Raw genomic sequence first — 19,706 nt, forward strand, 5'->3', positions numbered from 1 at the left:
CAGCTACCACAGCTTAGGCCAGTGGAAAAGACACTCCTGACTCTCTCCGGGCCTCTAGGCTAAGAATTAGTAATTGGTGATCTGTTTTGTTTTTTTAACCAGATTACATTAGCACCTGGGATCCCCGGAAAGAAACTACAGCAAAATCTGATTTGAGTGACTACTCAAGGGATTGACAAAAATCAGCTGTTTAAATAAAATTGGCCTGTTAAATCTCTCTCTATCTCAGGGTTTTGTATTTAGTACCCATCGCTATCTGATCACTAGTTTGGGGAGAGGGGGGCAGAATGATCCTTTGTGTGTTTTGGAAATACTCTTTAGACAGGTGGCAGTTTACTGAGTGTTTTCTTTCATGGGTTTCACTGTGTATAACCTCCACGAATTCTCATAGGCCCAGCTGCCCAAATAGGGGATGGGATGACTCAGGGGTCTGGGAGACAGAGCCCTTCCTGTTGGGTCACTGGTCAAAACCAGCCAAGCTTGTAAATGGACATCCCTGTTATCTGATGGCTGTTTGCGGCTTGTGTGAAATGAGTATTTGGTGGGTACTAAGTGTGATGGACTGGTGCTCCCGTTGCTAAAAATACACCTCCACTAACTGGTCCTCATTGTAAGGTGCCTCTAAATAGTCCATGCGGAGTAATGATTCAGCCCTGGCCCTGGAGCTTGTGTCTATGAAACAGAGGTGAGGCCTATCAGTAGACAGGCCATTTGTCCGGTTTGAAACTGAACAGTTCTGCTGTTCTGCTGTTTGTCCCCTACCTGATACTCAGCCAAAACCGGCTGTGGTTTTGTCCAGTGTCAAATGGGGGACGTCGTAATGAAGAGCATCCCTCCACCGGTGTGACCTTGCACATGCCATCCGTGCCAGGTCATTCCAGCAGGGATGGGGCAGAGCTGTCTTCAAAAGGGCACCCCATCTGTGTGGCATGACCTCATACACACCGTGCGTGTGAGATCACAACAACGAGGTGGGGTCAGGCCCAGGCTGTTCCTGAAGATCCTGGAATGTGTGAGTGGCCACCCTCCCTATTGGCAAGATGGTGCATTGCGCATGAGGCGGAGTGACTGAGTGGTTGAGGCACTTGACTATGCTCCTGAAGGTCGTGAATTTAACAATCTCACACTGAAAGGCCACCTCAGTTTACCCCGCTGCGAATCGGGTACCCGATCCATTGGGTTTGGGCAGCCAAAGGGGGACGGACGGGATGCTGACCACATCACTCTCTCCTGTGCTGTTGGCTATGAAACTGATGGTGGCTTAACCAGCTGAGCCAGTGGGTGGGGGGAAACTAAACAGAGAAGGGTGTGAGAGGACTACATCCCCCAGCAGCCCTTGCAACAGATCCTGGAAATACTACAACTCCAAACACCCTTTGCAGCTCTCGGTAAATATTTTATTAAAGCTAATGTTAAAAAATTATATAGCAGACAGGTTAAGAAAAGAGTGTCTGTATATCAGGGTATAGTGCTTAGATTATCCACAAATACAAAGTTTGTTTTTAAAATCATAAGCTGCATATAGTGCATAATCAGCAATAACCCCAATTTAGGTGAATACATTTTAAGAATACAGTTTATATATTAGCATCCAAGTATTCGGCTACGTCACTCATGAAAAGTTATACAGAGAGTTGGTTGTGGAAAGCAAATGTAGCAATGAGTGGAGAGTGTCCCTCAGTAACTGAGAATTTATGGCAGGGTATCCATTTAAAATACACTCCACGAGGAAAGTATCAGAGGGGTAGCCGTGTTAGTCTGGGTCTGGCATGCGTCTGACGAAGTGGGTATTCACCCACGAAAGCTTATGCTCCAATACATCTGTTGGTCTTTAAGGTGCCACAGGACTCTCTGTTGCTTTTTCCATGAGGAAAGTATTTCAACTACAACTCCCAGCAGCCCTGGCAAGGAACGCGCCTATAGAGGACTACAACTCCCAGCAGCCCCCGGGGCTAGGCCTCCGCCCCCATCCGGGCCCCTCCCCCTGGCAGGACTCCATCTCCCGTGAGCGCTTGCGGGCGAGGCCCCCTCAGCCGGGCTGTCCGTGCGGTGCCTGCAGGCTGCGGCGGGTGGCCGGGTGTGAGGGAGCCGGGGCGATGCTGGAAGAGGCGGGCGAGGTGCTGGAGTCGGTGCTGAAGGCCTCGTGCCTGCCGCTCAGCTTCCTGCTCTTCGTGCCGGCCGTGCTGCTGCTGCTGGGGCCGCCGCCCGCCGCCGAGGCCGCCCACGAGTTCACCGTCTATCGCATGCAGCAGTACGAGCTGGGCGGGCAGCCCTACGGTGAGTGAGCGCCGGGCCCGGCCTGGCTTCCCCGCTCCCCCCGGGCCCGGCCCGGCCTGGCTTCCCCGCCCCCACACACAGCCCCGGGGCAGCCCTACGGTGAGTGAGCGCCGGGCCCGGCCCGGCCAGGCCCGGCTCGGCTACCCCCGCTCCCCCCTCCGCCCCCCCAGGGCCCGGCTTCCCCGGGCCCGCCCCCACAGCCCCGGGGCAGCCCTACGGTGAGTGAGCCCCGGACTCCCTCCCCCCCGCCTGGCCTGGCTCGGCTCGGCTCTGCCCCCTGATCTGTCTATCCTAGGCCTGCCCTGATGCCCACCTGACCTGTCACCACGGTATCTGCCTTGGCACATCCTGCCAGGTCTCATCCCATGGCAGCCTTGCTTCACCCTCACCTGGGGCTCAGCCACTTTTTCCGTTGACTGCTTTGGCCTAATGAAACGAACAAGTGCCACTGGGCATAGAGGGCTCTGTCGGAGAACGGGGCAGTACTTCAAGCACCAGCTTCTGGACATGGCTTTGCGCTCCACTGGCTGTGGCCCGTACAGGAAGCCCCTTGTTTGGCAATATGGTCTCCGGTGAGCACTGTGTGGGGGCTTCTCTCTTCCCTGCTTCCACCCCCCACAGGCTTTAATCGCTGTCATAAATCAGCTGATGTCCTGTCTGTGCTGCTAACTTCATTTAGCTGAGGAACCCAGCTTAGATTTAGCATCTGGCTTCCAATGAGGTTTTTTACTTTTCACCCAGATTTACAGCTGCTTTAACAGAAGCCAGGAGAAGGGTTAAGGGCATCTCCAGAGGTCACCGAGCAAGTGAGCGCTGGCTGCTTGGCCGCAACTGAAGTTTCCTGTAATGCTGCACCAGGGTGCCTCTTGCACAACACTTCAATGTTGCAGATAGCTCAGTTCTATTATTACAAAGTTCTTCTCCCACTCCTAGGGCTAAATCCAGCCCTGGTTTAAGCCCTGGTCTGGCTTCAGTAGAGTTGCAGTCTCTTATGTTGAAGAATTTGGCACCTAAATTGTTCTGTTCATATGCCTTTGACTTGTCCTCTCCTTTCTGTTTAGAGGTCAACTTTCCTCCTTCCTGAGCTATTCAGTTTTCACTTTTTTCCTTCCTCCTGACATATGCCTCACTGCTCCCTGGTCTGAAAGTTCTAGTCCCTTCTCCAATCTATTCCCCAGCCCTTTCTTCACATTACATTTCCCTCATCTTTCTCTTAGTCCTGATGTTCTTGAACTTTACGTTCTTATTGGTTGCTCAACATCTTGTCTTGAGTCAGAAATATAATATCCATCATGAATTTCTTAAATGTTATAACCTTTTCCCTTCTCAAATGCTGAATAACATGGAACCAAGGTATGGTTTCTAAGGGCTCTGTTCCTAGTGATCTTCTTCCAAATTAGGGTTTATATTCTGCTCCTGTGTGGATCTTACAATTTTTTGTCATTGTGGTCTAAAGCTTCAGACATCCAGAAATACTTAGGTATCCCTGATCCAGCCCCAGATTCATGTCATAGAACTTTGGGGATTGAATCTCTAGATATTTCTGAAATTCCATAAGATTAAACAGCACTAAAGGCGAAACAGTGTTCGCTAGATCTATGTGCCTTGTAAATTCTACCCCTAGTCGGATTTTGGCCTATGGAATATATGAATGGACTGGATCCTTGTGATTATTTTTGAACTAGAGTTTAATCATTGCCAATGTTCAAACCTCCATTCTTGAGAACTTCATTAGGTCATAGCTGTGTTCTCTCGTGGAGATACTGACCTAGATCTCTTCAGACTGCAATAAGTCTTCGCTGGCAGGTTTAATAGGAGGCACTGTGCACAAATTTCAGTTGGCTTTGACTTCAGCTGTAAGAATATTAAATCCAAGCAAGTGTTCACAACAGCTCTCTCTGATTCCGAGTTCTCGGACTCTTAGAAAAGCAGTATATTGATTTTTAAGATGCCTGCGATTAACTTTTAATGCTGTTTCTTTTTCTGGTTAGCTAAGTGAATTGTGTCTTCTCTTTATCCCTTGCAAAACGCTTTGGGTAGCTAATGTTCCCATTCTGTGTGTGTTCTGAGGCCAGATGTCCTTTGGGGCAAAAGCTTTTTGTTGTTCCAAACTCTCAAATTTCTTTCCAATGGGATCAACTAGGTTTTTTTTAAAAAGATTGAGCCTGAAGCAGGTTAAGAACAGAGTTTGATTTGCTTCTAATTTTATTAAAATAGAGTCCTTCAGATTATAAATAATTATATACATATTTCATTTGTCTCTGAGAAATTACAAAAAGTAGCTCTTTCTTGTAGTATCAAAGAAAACAATGTTGAGCTCACACTGCAGCAACATCTAACTGAGATCCATGCTGGGAACAGAATATGCTAGTTACAACCATGTAAACAGTCGTTGCTCTTGGGATTGTTGCATGGTTTTCCTGATGAGCATGGGGAGATTTGTTTGTCTGGGAGGTGTATTATAGATATAGGCCCCTCTGATCATGCAATCTGATCCACTGGTGTAGATCCCTGTGTCTGTGCAGGGGCAGAGGTCTGTACTAGTTGGGCTCAAGCAGGGGTAACTAGAGAAAATTCTATAGCTTGTGTTATACGGAAGGCCAAACTAGATGATCCTTCTGACCATAAACTCTATGGATCTGATTGCGGGACTGAGGCTGCATTACACGCTGCACTATGTATCTTCATGCAGTGGGGCATGAAATGCAGCACTCAGGAAGAATAAAAACGTTCCCACTGCTCAGGGAAACTGTGGTGGAACTCTGCTAACAAAGACCATGTTTAAACGCTGTTGTGTAAAGGTGTAATGCAGTTCCCGGATGCGCTGCCATCATTGGGACATGAACAGTAAAAAAAACCCTGTGCTTACATTGTAAAGAGGTTTGGCCTTTCCTCTGTAGACAAGTAACCATGTAAGCAGGGCTAGCCCTGACCTTCACGATCCATGCAGGCAAGACTAATGTGAATTGGGGTACTGCCATGTTCAAGCATGTTGACTGACTTAAAAATACTGACATCATGCACCTTTTTGGCATGACTGACTTAAAAATACAGTCTCCCGTCCTATAAGTGTGGCCTAATTCTTTGTTTGTAGATGTATACATTTACATTTACCCATTGTTTGCTTCCACCCAGTGTACCAAGTGATCCAGATAGCTTTGAATCAGTGACCTGTCCTCTTCATTATTTACCACTTCTCCAATTTTTGTGTCATTTGTAAATTTGATCAGTGATGATTTCTTTTTCTTCCAGGCCACTGATAAAAATGTTAAATAGCATAGGGACAAAAAATGATCCCTGTTGGACCCCACTGGAAACACACCCACTTGATGGCGATATCCTGTTTACAATTAATTTTGAAACCTATCTGTTAGCCAGTTTTTAATCCATTTAATGTGTGTCATGTTAATTTTATATCGTTCTAGTTTTTAATCAAAATGTCATGTGGTACCAAGTCAAACGCCTTAGAGAAGTCTAGATATATTATATCAACACTGTTACCTTTATCAATCAAACTTGTAATCTCATCAAGAAAAGATATCAGGTCAGTTTGACAGGATCTGTTTTCCATAAACCTATGTTGATTTGCATTAATTATATTATCCTCCTTTAATTCTTCATTAATCAAGTCCCGTATTAGCCACTCTGTTATCTTTGTCAGGGATCAATGTCAGGCTGACAGGCCTATAATTTCCTGGGTCATCTCGTTTACCCTTTTTAAAAATCGGCACAACATTAGCTTTCTTCCAGTTTTCTTGAACTTCCCCAGTGCATCAAGACTTATTGAAAATCAACATTAATGGCCCTGTGAGCTTCTCAGCCAGCTTTTTAAAAACTTTTGGATGCAATTTATCTGGATCTGCTGATTTAAAAATGTCTCACTTTAGTAGCTTCTGTTTAACATCCTCCAGAGATACTAGTGGAATGGAAAGAGTGTTATCATTACCATATGATGAGACTATATTATGTTTTTCCCCAAATACAGAACAGAAATATTTATTGAACACTTCTGCCTTTCCTGCATTGTTATTGATAATTCTATCAATTCCATCTGGTAATGGACCAATGCCACTGTCGGGATTCTTTTTGTTCCTAATATAGTTAAAGAACTCCTTTTTGTCCTTAACTCTGCTGAACATAGATTTCTCCTTGTGTCCCTTTGCTTCCCTTATCAATTTTCCACAATTCCAAATTTCCGATTTTATATTCTGAATAAGTTATGCATGTATAGCCAACACCTTTTCATATATTATCTCAGACTGCGCTGTCTGTTGGCATTTCCATTCAGCTTGATCCCTGTGCTCTCAGGGAAGCTATTCGCAAAGCCAGAGGATGCAGTTGCCTGAACAACCCACTGCCCAGATTTTCCCAGAAAGCACTGGTACTGACATAGGTGGTAGGTGCAGAGAAGCAAACAGATCTCATATATCGTTGTGCTGTGTGGGTTTGCGTGTACTGTATCAGTAACAGTCAGGTGAGCATGTCAGAATATGGTTCTACAAATGTGGTTGTAACCGGTGTAGATGAGTGCACAGTGACTGTCTCTTAACGTGCCCATTGTGGGCTTAGGATCCCAGGGGCAGATGATTAGTGTGTCCCACAGGGGAAAGGGGGAAAACTGAAGGTGTTCAAAAGGAATGGGGAAGGGAGAAAGGAATAACTTAAGTGATTACAAATACCTGTCTCTGTTGATGACTGTGGAGATAGTCAAGGCTGGTTAGCATGGAGAGTGTTCTGGGAACAGGATGCTGGTATTGACAAGACCATCGGCTAGATCTCATCCTCTTCTCCTTCCCTGCAGGCACCAGGAATGCAGTGTTAAACACAGAGGCCCGCACTGTAGAGGCGGACGTGTTGAGCCGCCGCTGCGTGATGATGCGGCTAGTGGATTTCTCGTATGAGCAGTACCAGAAGGCTCTCCGCCAGTCAGCTGGGGCCGTGGTGATCATCTTGCCCAAGGCCATGTCAGCGCTGCCGCAGGATGTTGTCAGGGTAAATATCGCTCCAGACAGAGAGATGCTGTTATTGGAGAAAGGGAGCAAAGATTCAGGTACAATATAGTGACTGAAACTCCCAATTGTGGTTTGACGGGGTTTTTACTCTGTCAAGGTTAAGTTTAAAACTTTGACTTATGCCCCTCTGCTTTGGCCATTAGTACGCCTGCCTTCTTGTAAGTTCAATGGAGCCTAAGTGTGCCCCTCTCCTTCTAACTTCTCAGCAATTCATGGAGATAGAGCCAGAAATGCTGGCCATGGAAACCATTGTGCCGGTCTATTTTGCAGTAGAGGATGAAGAGCTGCTCTCCATCTATGAACAAACACAGGTTGCTTCTACATCACAGGGTTCAGCTTCAGCTGCTGAAGGTGAGTTGCTGCGAAAGGGGGGTTTGAAAGGAAGAAAATGAGCCATAATAATGTTCCTCAGTCAGGTGTCCCTAAGAATGGTAGGCAAAGGTTTCCACAAAATTCTGGAGATGCAATGTGATCTAGTGGCTAGGCGGTTGACCCCAGGAGTCCTGCGTTTTGTTCCCAGCTCACCTAATGTGTCACTTGGACAGATCACTTAATCTTTCTTTGCCTCACTTTCCCTATCTGCAAATTGGAGATAATGATCTGTGGACGAAAAGGCTGTATAAGGGCCAAGTTATTATTTTACTTGGAGTGACATGATTTAGGAACCTAGTTCCATAGAAATCCTTATTTCTGTTTCATCTCATTTGCAACAGCCTAGGGGCCAAATTCAGTACAATTTGGTGGAAAGTTGTTTTTTCTAAGTGGCTATAGCAGGTTACTGTGAGTCACAACTCTTTGGCCCTATTCCTGGCTGGGCCACTGATCACTCTGTCTTTGGGCAAGTAACTTAAACACTTAGTACCAAGATGACTTGCATCTGAAGAAGTGAGGTTCTTACCCATGAAAGCTTATGCTCCCAATACTTCTGTTAGTCTCAAAGGTGCCACAGGACCCTCTGTTGCTTTTTACTTAGTACCTTAGTTTACTCCACTGTAAATTGCTTTAATATTTACCTATCTGTCAAGAGCGTTGGGCTTAATTGTTTGTAACAGCTTTTGGATCCTGGGGTGAAAGTTGCTGTAGAAGTTCAAAGTATTGAGATTTTTGTACAGAATTAAATTGCTTTGTCACTAGATGTGGAAATATAAACAGTGAGCCGGAGAAGTTATGGGCTTATTTGACAAAGCTAGATTCTTTGTTCATCAGCCATCAAGGGAATTAAAGTGATAAGATTTCCCTCCCACACTTCCAGTGTCAGTATATTGAATTCTTTTTTCTAGTTCTGCTGCACACGGCGACTGCCAACGGCTTCCAGATGGTTACGAGTGGGGCTCAGAGCAAAGCTGTCAGTGACTGGCTCATAACCAGCCTGGAGGTGAGTTCTAGATGGATCAGAACTGGGATCTAGGCTGGTAATGTTTATCGGAAAGCCCTTTCTGTATGGGGACTTCACTGAGTTGTGTGTTTCTAAAGACTGAAAGTTAAAGCCGCCTCAGAGGAAATCGGAGATTTTTCAGCCGCATCATAGAGGCAGCTTTTCTACCTTTCTGGATTCAGAAGCCAGAAAGCTGGTTAATGGCTCAGTACTGGAAGTCAATGGGAGTATGATTCAGCACTGAGGCTGTTAGAAATTGACTGGGTGATGGTTAGGAGTGGTCTATTGTGCCCCTGTACTCCAGGCAACAGAGTGATGCAGGAGGGGATGAGTCAACAGTGTGCCCTTGTTGCCAAGAAGGCTAATGGCATTTTGGGCTGTATAAGTAGGGGCATTGCCAGCAGATCGAGGGACGTGATCATTCCCCTCTATTCGACCTTGGTGAGGCCTCATCTGGAGTACTGTGTCCAGTTTTGGGCCCCACTCTACAAGAAGGATGTGGAAAAATTGGAGAGAGTTCAGCAGAGGGCAACAAAAATGATTAGGGGGCTGGAGCACATGACTTATGAGGAGAGGCTGAGGGAACTGGGATTGTTTAGTCTGCAGAAGAGAAGAATGAGGGGGGATTTGATAGCTGCTTTCAACTACCTGAAAGGGGGTTCCAAAGAGGATGGATCTAGACTGTTCTCAGTGGTGGCAGATGACAGAACAAGGAGTAATGGTCTCAAGTTGCAGTGGGGGAGGTTTAGGTTGGATATTAGGAAAAACTATTTCACTAGGAGGGTGGTGAAGCACTGGAATGGGTTCCCTAGGGAGGTGGTGGAATCTCCTTCCTTAGAGGTTTTTAAGGCCCGGCTTGACAAAGCCCTGGCTGGGATGATTTAGTTGGGGTTGGTCCTGCTTTGAGCAGGGGGTTGGACTAGATGACCTCCTGAGGTCCCTTCCAACCCTGAGATTCTATGAGGGGATGCTGGGTAATGCTCCTATGTGTTCCATCCCTAGGGGAGGCTGACTGGTCTGGGAGGAGAGGACCTGCCCACCATTGTAATAGTTGCCCATTATGATTCTTTCGGAGTGGCCCCAGTAAGTATTATTTTTCTTGGAGCTCTCTGTTTCTGTTAATGGGTTACTTCCTGGGACCCGTATCCCTGTCTCTTCTCCACCCTCTGGCTGTTGGGGCGGGAGGGAGTGTGCTTTCCGCAGGAGCCTGTGAGGTCAGTGTGTTGCAGTGGAAGCTGTTCTCTGTGGGGTGGGTGAGCACGGTCATGAAGCCTTGTCTTTATGTCTCCCGTTCTCTTCCTGCAGTGGCTGTCTCATGGTGCAGACTCCAATGGCAGTGGCATCTCTGGGCTACTGGAGCTAGCCAGGCTCTTTTCTCGACTCTACACCTACAAACGTACCCATGCTGGGTAAGAAGCTGCACTCTCCATCGGAGAGCACGGGCGGGAGTGGGCGCGTGGAAGGGGTTTTGTCTGTCAGAGGAACTTGTGAACAATCCTGCAGCTGTGAAGTGTTCTACGTGCAAAGTCCCTTAGCACAGTGACAGGGCTGGCAGGGTGAAACCAGGCTGCCTGTGTGCTTTTATCTCAAGCTCTGTTAGGAAATAAAACTAATAATTCACGAACAGCAGATGTGTTGGAAAAAAGATGAAATATCATGCTCTTTCCTTTCTTCTCCTTGCAGTGGCTTATCAGTTTGCTTTGTGCAAGGCAGAGGCTGCATCATCTAGTGGACTTGAGGGTAGGATAAGAGCCAGGAATTCTTGTGCTCTGATACCTGCTCTGCCACTGTCTTGCTGTGTGGCCCGTGGCAAGTTCCTTAACTTGTGTGTTTGGGTTTCCCCATCAGCAAAGTGAGGCTAGAGACACAGAGCGATGGGGAGAGGGGATTAGTTAATGTCTGTAGAGTGCCTTGGAAATGTAAAAGTACAGAAGTGCCAAATATTCAGTAAGAACTGTGTGTTCCAGCAGGCATTTCCTTGCCTTCTGTTCTGTTAGGATGTGGATTTGATCATATTCCTGTATAGATGTTGCAGTTAAGTGCATATGGTATATAAAGTAAAAACACTCATGATTTTACTCAGGGGTGCTTAACAGTATACAGCTCATAGTAATGCGCAAAAGTTAGTCTTTGGGCAAAATTCGACTTGGATTCCATGCCCTGTCCTTCTTTACTTCTCCTGATGCTGGGCATGCTGCCACCACAGCCAAGAAGTCAATTCTGCTAACTATATTTTCCCTGTTTCTTGGTGGGCAGGTATAATCTGTTGTTCTTTGCATCTGGAGGCGGTAAATTTAACTATCAAGGAACCAAGAGGTGGTTGGAAGACAACTTGGATCACACAGGTGAGACAGACACCTAGGATGGGAGCAGAGTGTCCTGCAGGCTTAGCTGGGTGGAGCAACTTCAGCAGTGAAAGCATCCACTATTTGTGCTGTGATAAGTTAGGGTAGGGAGTGGGGTGGGTAAACTAACTTCAGAGACTGTGATGCCATTTGCAGGCCAAAGATTAGATCGCTGTATGTGTTCTGTGCTCTCTGGAGAGAATGTGATTCTCTTGGGGCTGTATGGTTGAGGGAAATGCCAGGGACATGAGAAGTATGTGCGTCAGGACTAGGAAAATGGGCCTGCAGTGAACTCCTCCAGCAAATGTACATTCCAGAGAGAAACCATTATCTTCTGTGAGTATGCACAAAGGAATCCCAGACTAGCATGACTTGGGATTGGGAGATGGTTCTCTTCCTGACTGTCACTGACTTGCTGTGTGACATTGGATGGTTCAGTTTTTCCCTCTATAATCAAGATAATGTTACTGATCTATTCCTACAGGATTATGAGGATTAATATTGGGGTAAGGCACTTTGAGATCCTCAGATGGAAGATATCCATTTTTGCCTATGTGCATGTTTTGTTTTGTTGAATGGGCTTTTAATATCAGCTGAATCCGTACTGAACCACTCTTATAAGGTATATATGGTAAAGTGTCGTCCATGCTATTTGTGTTGCAGCTGTTGTAAGAGGAGTACAGGGTGCATACTGGCCTCCTTACTGTGCAGCTGTAATACCTGACCATGCTGGGAGATCTCTTCTCCATATGTCCTGCACATGTGTCTAGCCCCGAAAGCGTGGAGTGGCGTTTCATGGGTTTGGCTGCATTTGTTTCAGATTCCAGTTTGCTGCAGGATAACGTGGCGTTTGTTCTGTGCCTTGACACCCTGGGTAGAGGGAACAGTCTTTACCTCCACGTCTCAAAACCTCCCAAGGAGGGGACCCTGCAGCATGCTTTTCTAAGGGAGTTGGAGATGGTAATGAAAAGCATCAACTTCATTGGGCATGTTGGGGAGGGTGGGCTGTGCACGTGCTGCATGGATGGGCATTTGGGGGTGAATTGCTATGGGGAGTTCTTCTGCTTCTATAAAGGATAGAGGGTGTGAAATTAATGTGGCTAAAAGAGATGAAGGGAGGAAGTCCTGATATCATCCAAGCCTCATTTCTGGTGGCCTTGATTTGGTGCAAGGAGTTACCTATCATTCAGGAATCCAATGTGGAGCAGACTGCGTCAGTTCCCTTTCCTTAATACAATGGTTCCTTTTAGAGCTTCTTGCTTGTACAAAGTGACTAGCCAGCTCCTGCGGCAGATGGCTGCCTCGGCAGCTTGGTGACTGTAGAATGTTGCTTTAATATTGTAAGCCAGGTTTCGAGGGTTGCTACGTATTTTCCGGGTGCATCTGCCTTAACCAACCCTTCCTGAAGGACGTTGACAGAAACATACCCCTGTTGGGTATGAGGCCGGAGGGAGGGAAGGTGTAACCATCTATAACACTAGAACTCCAGCCTGGGTTTTGAGAGGGATGGGGAATGTGTTCTGAAGTGAAGGGATCTGTTCCATGACCTCTGGGTCATCCTTTTCCTGGGCTGCTTGGCTTCTTCCACAGGTGGTCGCGAGCCAGTTTCCAGAAGTGAAATTCTCCATGGTGCACAAGAAGATAAACCTGGCTGAGGACATGCTGGCATGGGAGCATGAGCGTTTTGCGATCCGCCGCCTGCCTGCATTCACCATCTCCCACCTGGAGAGCCACAGGGACGGCCTGCGCAACAGCATCATGGACTTGAGGTCAGTGGCTCTGAGGGGAGGGCGCCAGCAGAAGACCAGTTGTTGAATGGACATGTGGGCGAGAGGCACTTTATAAGCATGATTGTTCCAGTGTCTTAACTTTCTCAAGTGGTGTTAGCACATCAGGAACCCTGAGAAATCAAGACCAAGAGCTGGGAGTGTTGGGTCTATAACTGTGTCTTGATTGGGCGCCCTCTGCTTCCTCCTTTATGGATGACGTTTCACCATCGTTGTATGCAGTGAAAAGAGCTTTCCTGAGAGGAAGCTGTTACCGTAGCCAGATTTACACCTCCCTTCTCTTGTAGGTCACGAGTTGACTCTAAGACTCTAACCCGTAACACCAGGATCATTGCTGAGGCATTGACTCGGGTCATCTACAACCTCACTGAGAAGGTAAGACTGTCCCCCCCAACATGCACCCGCTGCCCATTGGCCAGGACTTTCCAGTTCTAAACCACCATGCCTGCTTTCGCAACTGCATCCCTTTTCTCTCTTCGCAGGGGGCGCCTGCTGACCTGCAGATCTTCACAGAGCAGATGGTAAGGGAGCAGGGGGGCATAGACGTAGCCTGGTGGGGAGAGGGAGTGAAGTGCTCTACAGACCTTTGATCAGCAGCATAAGTTTGTCTAATTCTCTCTCTGGTATCCTCGTTCTGCAGCAGATCCAGCAGCAGCAGCTGGAGTCCGTGATGGACTGGCTGACCAGTCAGCCCAGAGCGGCCCAGCTTGTAGATAAAGACAGCACCTTCCTCAACACCTTAGAATATTACATGAGCCGCTATCTGAAGGATGTCAAGCAGCATCATGTGAAGGCAGATAAACGGTAAGGGAGGCAGGTGAATGGAGAGGGGGAGAAAATTTGGTCTGCTCCTGACATGCTTAAACTGACTTCCCCCGTCATTGCATTCCTGTCTCCTCCAAGAGTAGCAGCTTCTCAGGTGTTCTCCTCAGCGTGTGGGGTGACTGTACCCCCCATTTCCTGCTGCACCTGTACCGTCTGGCCACATGTGCTTTACTCTCTAACAGGAAGTTCTCTAAGGAACTCCCAGGAATTCCAGTGGGCATAATTAGTCTTGTCTTCATCAGTGTGAAGAGGGAGGGTTTGTTTTTTTCACTGGTCAGCCCCCTCCTTCTCCAGAAGTCCACTTGGTTAGATATGCTGTACCCGGTCTGAAGGCAGTGAGAGAGGAGCAGCAGTCTCCTGGCGCCAGGAGAGCATTGCCTGCTTTTAAACCAAGGCAGTCTCTCGTCCTGATTTAGCTGCTTGGGATGAAGATGCTCGTGAGCCAGTGCGGTGTCTCCAGGGCATCTGCTCTTTGAGACAGCTGAAAATTTGTGTGGAAATGGAGGGCAAAGAGTCTTGTTCTTGTGTGTAAGTAAACAGCATTTTGCAGCCCCCTGAGAATGGGGTTCGGCTTTCCAAGGTTCTCTCTCTGGTTGGGATGGGTGATGAGTACTAGTTTATCCGGGTAGCTGCTGAGAGCTGTAAACTGGCTTAAAGGGGTATGTGAAGCTGTCAAGCTTTGCCTGTCACTGGTTGGTTGTTTCTGTGGCGAGGGGGACAGGAGATGAGTGAGTTCTGGGGCTGTTTTTATTTCCTCTGGAACCAATGCCCAGAAATGTCGCACCATCTGAAGAGCTCGTTCTTTCCACAGGGACCCTGAGTTTGTTTTCTACGACCAGTTGAAGCAAGTGATGAACGCATACAGGTATGTACTAAGGCAGGGTTGGGTATTTCGTCTAAGGCAGGGTTGGGTATTTCATCTTGCTCAGCTCCTTTGGTGACCTCACCCTTTGTCGGTCCATTTCAGGGTCAAGCCAGCAATCTTTGACCTGCTCCTGGCTCTCTGTATAGTAGCCTACCTCGGAGTTGCCTATGTTGCAGTCCAGGTGAGAAAAAAGGAGTGATCCTTCTATTCATTCACTTCCTCTTTAAACTATAAGAGTGTATGAGCCAGGTATGCTTTAGTGGCCTTCAGGTCAAACTCAGAGTGTGAGAGACAGTCTTCTCTGGATGAGAGAGGACCCCTGATTTTTGCGACCCATTAACTCTTCTGGTGCTGGTGTTTTCACTTCCATGGGTGTCTTCACTGTGTTATCAGGCTCATAATTCAGCTCCCTTCTAGCTCCGGAGCATAATCCTGATGTGGAACTAACCTAGAGCAGCATCCTTCTCTTGGGGAGCAATGGGTTTCATTGGTGAGGGAAACGCATGCTGCATGTGTTACGAGACTAGCTTGAATTCTGAGCTCTAATAGCATGCATGGGCTTCAGGCAAAGGGCTTGTACACACTACCACTTATGTTAGTATCACTTACATTGCTATGGGGTGTGAATAAGCCACCTCCCCCCGAGCGATGTAAGTTACACCTATCTAAGTCCCAGTGTGACCAGCGCTTCTGCTGACATAACTGCTGCCTCTCATGGAGGTGGTTTTATTATGCCGATGGGAGAGTTCTCTCCCCTTGGCATAGAGCGTCTTCATCAGCTGTGCTACAGTGGTGCAGCTGCAGCACTTCTAATGTAGACCAGCCCTGAGACATCTGAGTTAAATCTGCCGTGTCGTAGTAAGAGTTTACAGCCCATGATAGGTCAGGTCACACACTAAGGTGCATAACATCGGCGCTCCAGATGCCTGAATTCAGACTGCACAAAAGGTTCTACGATTTTGTGCAATTAATAAAAATCAAAATCTCTATTTTTTGAAACCTTAATGATTGCATGAATAAAATCAAGAGACATCCCAAGCAATTCAGTACATATGAAATAAATAAGCACAAGTTCAGGTGATAGTTTATCTCACAAGCACGTTACATTCTAAGCTTGTTGGCCTGTCCGTAGGTTCAGGGAGCTATTACTTTTGACACGATAATGAGACTGTGACGGGTTCCCCCCGGGGTGCCACCTGGAACTGGGGTTCTACTGAGCCCCCGTGACCCACCAGCCTGGGCTCCCTTTACACTGTGCTGCTGTGACCAGCCTGCACTGTCACCAGCACACATACAGGTAGGGACACACCCAGCTGCAGTTGCATGCAGATGCTGTGATCAGCTCTGCATGGGAAGGCTCCAGCTAAGGAGCTTCCCAGCTACTCAGGCGTGCACCCCCCTCTGGAGTGCAAACCCAAAATGATACTGTCTTGTGCTGCACAGGGAACTGTACAGCGTAAGCTCATGAAATTCATCCCCTCCCGCAATGTGGAGAGGAATATACAACAGCTTTCTGCCCGAGTTATGACTCCCACACACTGGTTTTAGACAAAGCAAAAACAAGTTTATTAACTACAAAAGAGAGATTTTAAGTGATTATAAGGCAGGGGTAGGCAACCTGTGGCACGCGTGCCGAAGGCGGCACGCAAGCTGATTTTCAGTGGCACTCACACTGCCCGGGTCCTGGCCACCGGTCCAGGGGGCTTTGCATTTTAATTTCATTTTAAATGAAGCTTCTTAAACATTTTAAAAACCTTATTTACTTTACATACAACAATAGTTTAGTTATATATTATAGACTTAGAGAAAGAGACCTTCTAAAAACTTCTTAAAATGTATGACTGGCACGCGAAACCTTAAATTAGAGTGAATAAATGAAGACTACGCACACCACTTCTGAAAGGTTGCCGACCCCTGTTATAAGGCATAGCAAACACATGGAAGCAGATTACCTAGCAAATAAACAAAACACGCAAACTAAGCTTACTATACTACATAGAGCCGATATGAATAGCAAATGCTCACGCTAAGTGAGGATACAAGCAGGTTGCAGATTCTTAAGGGGCAGGCTGCACTTGTTCACAGCTTGGAATCCCCAGGTGTTCCATTCACGGGCTGAAAATCCCTTTAGTGGGTCCAGCACTCCTCCTCCCCCTTCCCCTCCCAGTTCAGTCTTGGTTCCTCAGGTGTTTCCAGAAGTCTCTTTGGGTGAGGAGTCAGTGAAGAACCACGATGATGTCACTCCCCTGCCTTAAATACTTTTGGTTTCAAAGCTTGGTTCCCATGCCAGTCAGTGGAAAAACACTGATATCCCAAGATGGAGTCCAGCACCAGGTGACCTGATCACATGTCCCTGTAGCGTCGCAGCAGCAGCAGCCTCAGGAAGGCTCCCAGGTGGGAGATAAGCTTCTTCTGAGGCCTATTGTTTTCGCTAATGGCCCTTCCCCAGCCAGGTTTTCAGAATGAAAGCATCTTGTCTAGTGGGCATTCCCCAGGTGTAAACACATTTGTAATAGAGATACGTAGTCAATATTCCTAGCTTCAGATACAAAAATGATACGTGCCTACAAATAAGATAATCATATTCAGCAAATCATAACCTTTCCAATGATATCTCACATGGCCTATCTTGCATAAAATACATCCTAACTATGCCATAATCATATAATAATATCACCATGAAGAATATGGGGTGAAGTGTCACAGAGACCATTGTGAGTCTGACTCCTGATCAATGCTCAATGAAAGGGGGAACTATGTTGGGTCAGTCTGTACCTAATCCTCTTGCTTCATAACAAGCCTTTTTTTCTTTTGTCATTTCTTTTTTTAAGTTAGATGCTTCAGGAAACACCCACCATTTGATGAATGTCTTTTTTGTATATTAACAATCATATTAAATAGAAAGAAAAGCACAAATACTGTTGTATAATTCAAATGGTCCTGTCCACCCATTTATTTCTTATTGGTTAGCTAGATTGATGATGGGTCATTTGGAGGCTACTGCTAAGGTTTGGGTTTGTAACCAAGTATTTGTTGAATATCCGCAGTGGCCGTTTAAAAGAAAATGGGAATCACATGGGTTTTTCAATGATTTCTAAAACTGCAAAAGATAAGCCCATGTTAAAGGATTAGTGGTTGGCCTTAATCTGTGGTTTTACCTGTTGGTTTTGCAATCCCAAAATCATTACAAGCCAAGTGTTACTATCAGTGGGCCAGATCATATGCACTGAAGTCAGTGGGAGTTTTGCCATCTATTTCAATTGGAGCCGGAGCAGGTTCCACAAGTACTGATTGCAGATCAACAGCAAATACTCATGGCAATTCTCCATGAAAATAGGAGTTCATAATGGTAATGCAGGCAGGCCCAGTGGGCGTTTCTGTAAGTAATTCATTGTTCTTTCCTTAGAACCCTGGTTTCATTTGCTGTACTGTAACAACTGAGCATTGTTTGCCAAGCCCTGAGCAGATCTATCCAGAAGGAGGCAGAGTTCTCCTTAGGGTAGGGATATGGGTGTGAACTCAGCCCGGAGGCAGATATTGCATTTATATGCTAGCACTGCCTCCAGCCTCCTAACGAGCTCCTTCTTCCCTGTGAGCAGAAAAGAACACACATTGCCTGTTTGCTAGCACTGACATGGACTCACTACTCTTTCCCCCCCCTCCCCTTTCTAGCACTTTGGTCTCCTTTACAGGACGGTACAGAGGTTATCCCTTAAATCCAAGCAGCAGTGAAGTGACAAATCACCAACCCATCGAGCAGCACTGAGCCACCGGTGAACCCAGCAGGAGCATCTGCCTTCCACTGGCTCCTGCCATTTCTCCCTCTCTCCTCTAACCCTCCTGGAGGAAAGCAGAGATTAACAGAACTTCCAACTCTTGTGCACCTTCTTTAGGTCTCCCCCCAACTTGCCCATTTTCCTTCATTTTGTGGCGAGGGAGACGTGCAGAGACTTGGTCAATCCCTGCAGATTGTTTAAACACTGAATGGCTGATGTAAAGTTTCCGCCGAACAAGAAGTTTCTGTAAGTGTGAAGGTGCTGAACCTGGTTTCACAGACATGTGCCATACAACCAGCTTGGAGGCTGAATCCACGGGGCGAAGGGACGGACAGCTCTGCCCACCCAACTGGACTCAGAGCACTCGTTTTTTTTTTTAAAAAAATGTGCACATGTAAATTAAAAGATAATTATTAGCACGTTTCATCCTGCACCTCTTCCTTCAGCTCCCTCCCTGGCACCAGGAAGGGAGCGCTCAGCAAGCAGTGTCTTCAGCAGACAGCTTATTGCATTTTCTTTGGACAGTGCAATAACCGGTTCTCTCTTTGGAAGTGCACTGTAAACGATCTTGACTGTTAATCTGATTGGGAAATGAGAAAGGATCATTAACTGGTTGCCACAATAGGATTCCTTCCATAGCATGTTTTTCTCCCTCAGCTGGAGGCTGCATTCCGCTATGCCCAGGTTCCTTTGAGGTTTATATCCCTCAGTTTGATGCTGTCTCCACTCTGTGCTTAACTCTCACTGATGTGGGCGGGTGTGTTTCCTTTTTTTTTTTTAAGGGGTTTCTAAGTTTAGAGTTGCTGCAGGATCAGGTCTAAAGCCATTCTGTATGTTTAAACAGTTTGATGGTTATAGTAATAATATAAGCAGGAGTGACCTCGTTCCTGCCATGATCTCTGGTCAGTAATCCATTCGCTTCCATTCCTTTCTCTTTCCACTTGCAGTTGGGCAGATTTTAGTCCTGTTCACCTTCATCTCAGGGTCTTGTTTAGCATTTCTCATCACTATTGTTTATAAAACACTGGTCCTAGCTTAATATTATTGGTAACGTGCCAAGACTGTTGTTGCTTCCTTTACATGCACCCTGTGGTATGTTTGGAGGGAGGTGGGATGTTAGTGATTTTTTTAAAGAAGGTTTTATGAAAATGTCATTAAACGTTACTGTTTCCAGATTGTAGCTAAGAGCACGTGTTACAGCTGGAGCTCACTTGTTCTCCAATACTTTTGTTCTCAAGCAAGATCTTACTGCTTCTGTTTGCTAATACATTAGGATGGGGAAATTACCCTGTTGCCCAAAACTACTGTTAATGCATGTGCAGAGGCTTGGGAATTTTCCAGTCTAGACAGACAAATGCCAAAGTGTGATCTCTCTCAATTTTAAACCCCTCTGAATTTCACAGCCTAAGGTAAGTGGAACACTTTGTCTTGCAACTGTTTTCTG

General features: G+C 46.5%; 1 protein-coding gene across 4 annotated transcripts; it reads left to right on the forward strand.

The window, feature by feature from the left end:
- The first annotated feature begins 2,060 nt into the window (after positions 1-2,060).
- NCLN (nicalin) lies at positions 2,061-18,678 on the forward strand. Of its 4 annotated transcripts, none has more exons than XM_024222334.2 (15): positions 2,061-2,277; positions 7,079-7,269; positions 7,496-7,640; positions 8,570-8,664; positions 9,667-9,747; positions 9,970-10,073; positions 10,921-11,009; positions 11,830-11,969; positions 12,600-12,778; positions 13,084-13,171; positions 13,279-13,317; positions 13,437-13,600; positions 14,433-14,486; positions 14,589-14,667; positions 18,159-18,678. In XM_024222334.2, the coding sequence occupies exons 1-15, from the start codon at positions 2,097-2,099 to the stop codon at positions 18,216-18,218; spliced, it is 1,689 nt and encodes a 562-aa protein (XP_024078102.1). In that variant the 5' UTR covers positions 2,061-2,096; the 3' UTR covers positions 18,219-18,678. The 4 variants fall into 4 exon arrangements, with proteins under 4 accessions (XP_024078102.1, XP_024078109.1, XP_024078115.1 ...); XM_024222341.2 differs by having other exon boundaries at positions 18,179-18,678; XM_024222347.3 differs by lacking the exon at positions 2,061-2,277 and adding an exon at positions 2,550-2,849.
- Positions 18,679-19,706: the final 1,028 nt, after the last annotated feature.

Source organism: Terrapene carolina, unplaced genomic scaffold (assembly GCF_002925995.2).
Source record: "Terrapene carolina triunguis isolate 2854851 unplaced genomic scaffold, T_m_triunguis-2.0 Scaffold194, whole genome shotgun sequence".
Classification (NCBI taxonomy): domain Eukaryota; kingdom Metazoa; phylum Chordata; order Testudines; family Emydidae; genus Terrapene; species Terrapene triunguis.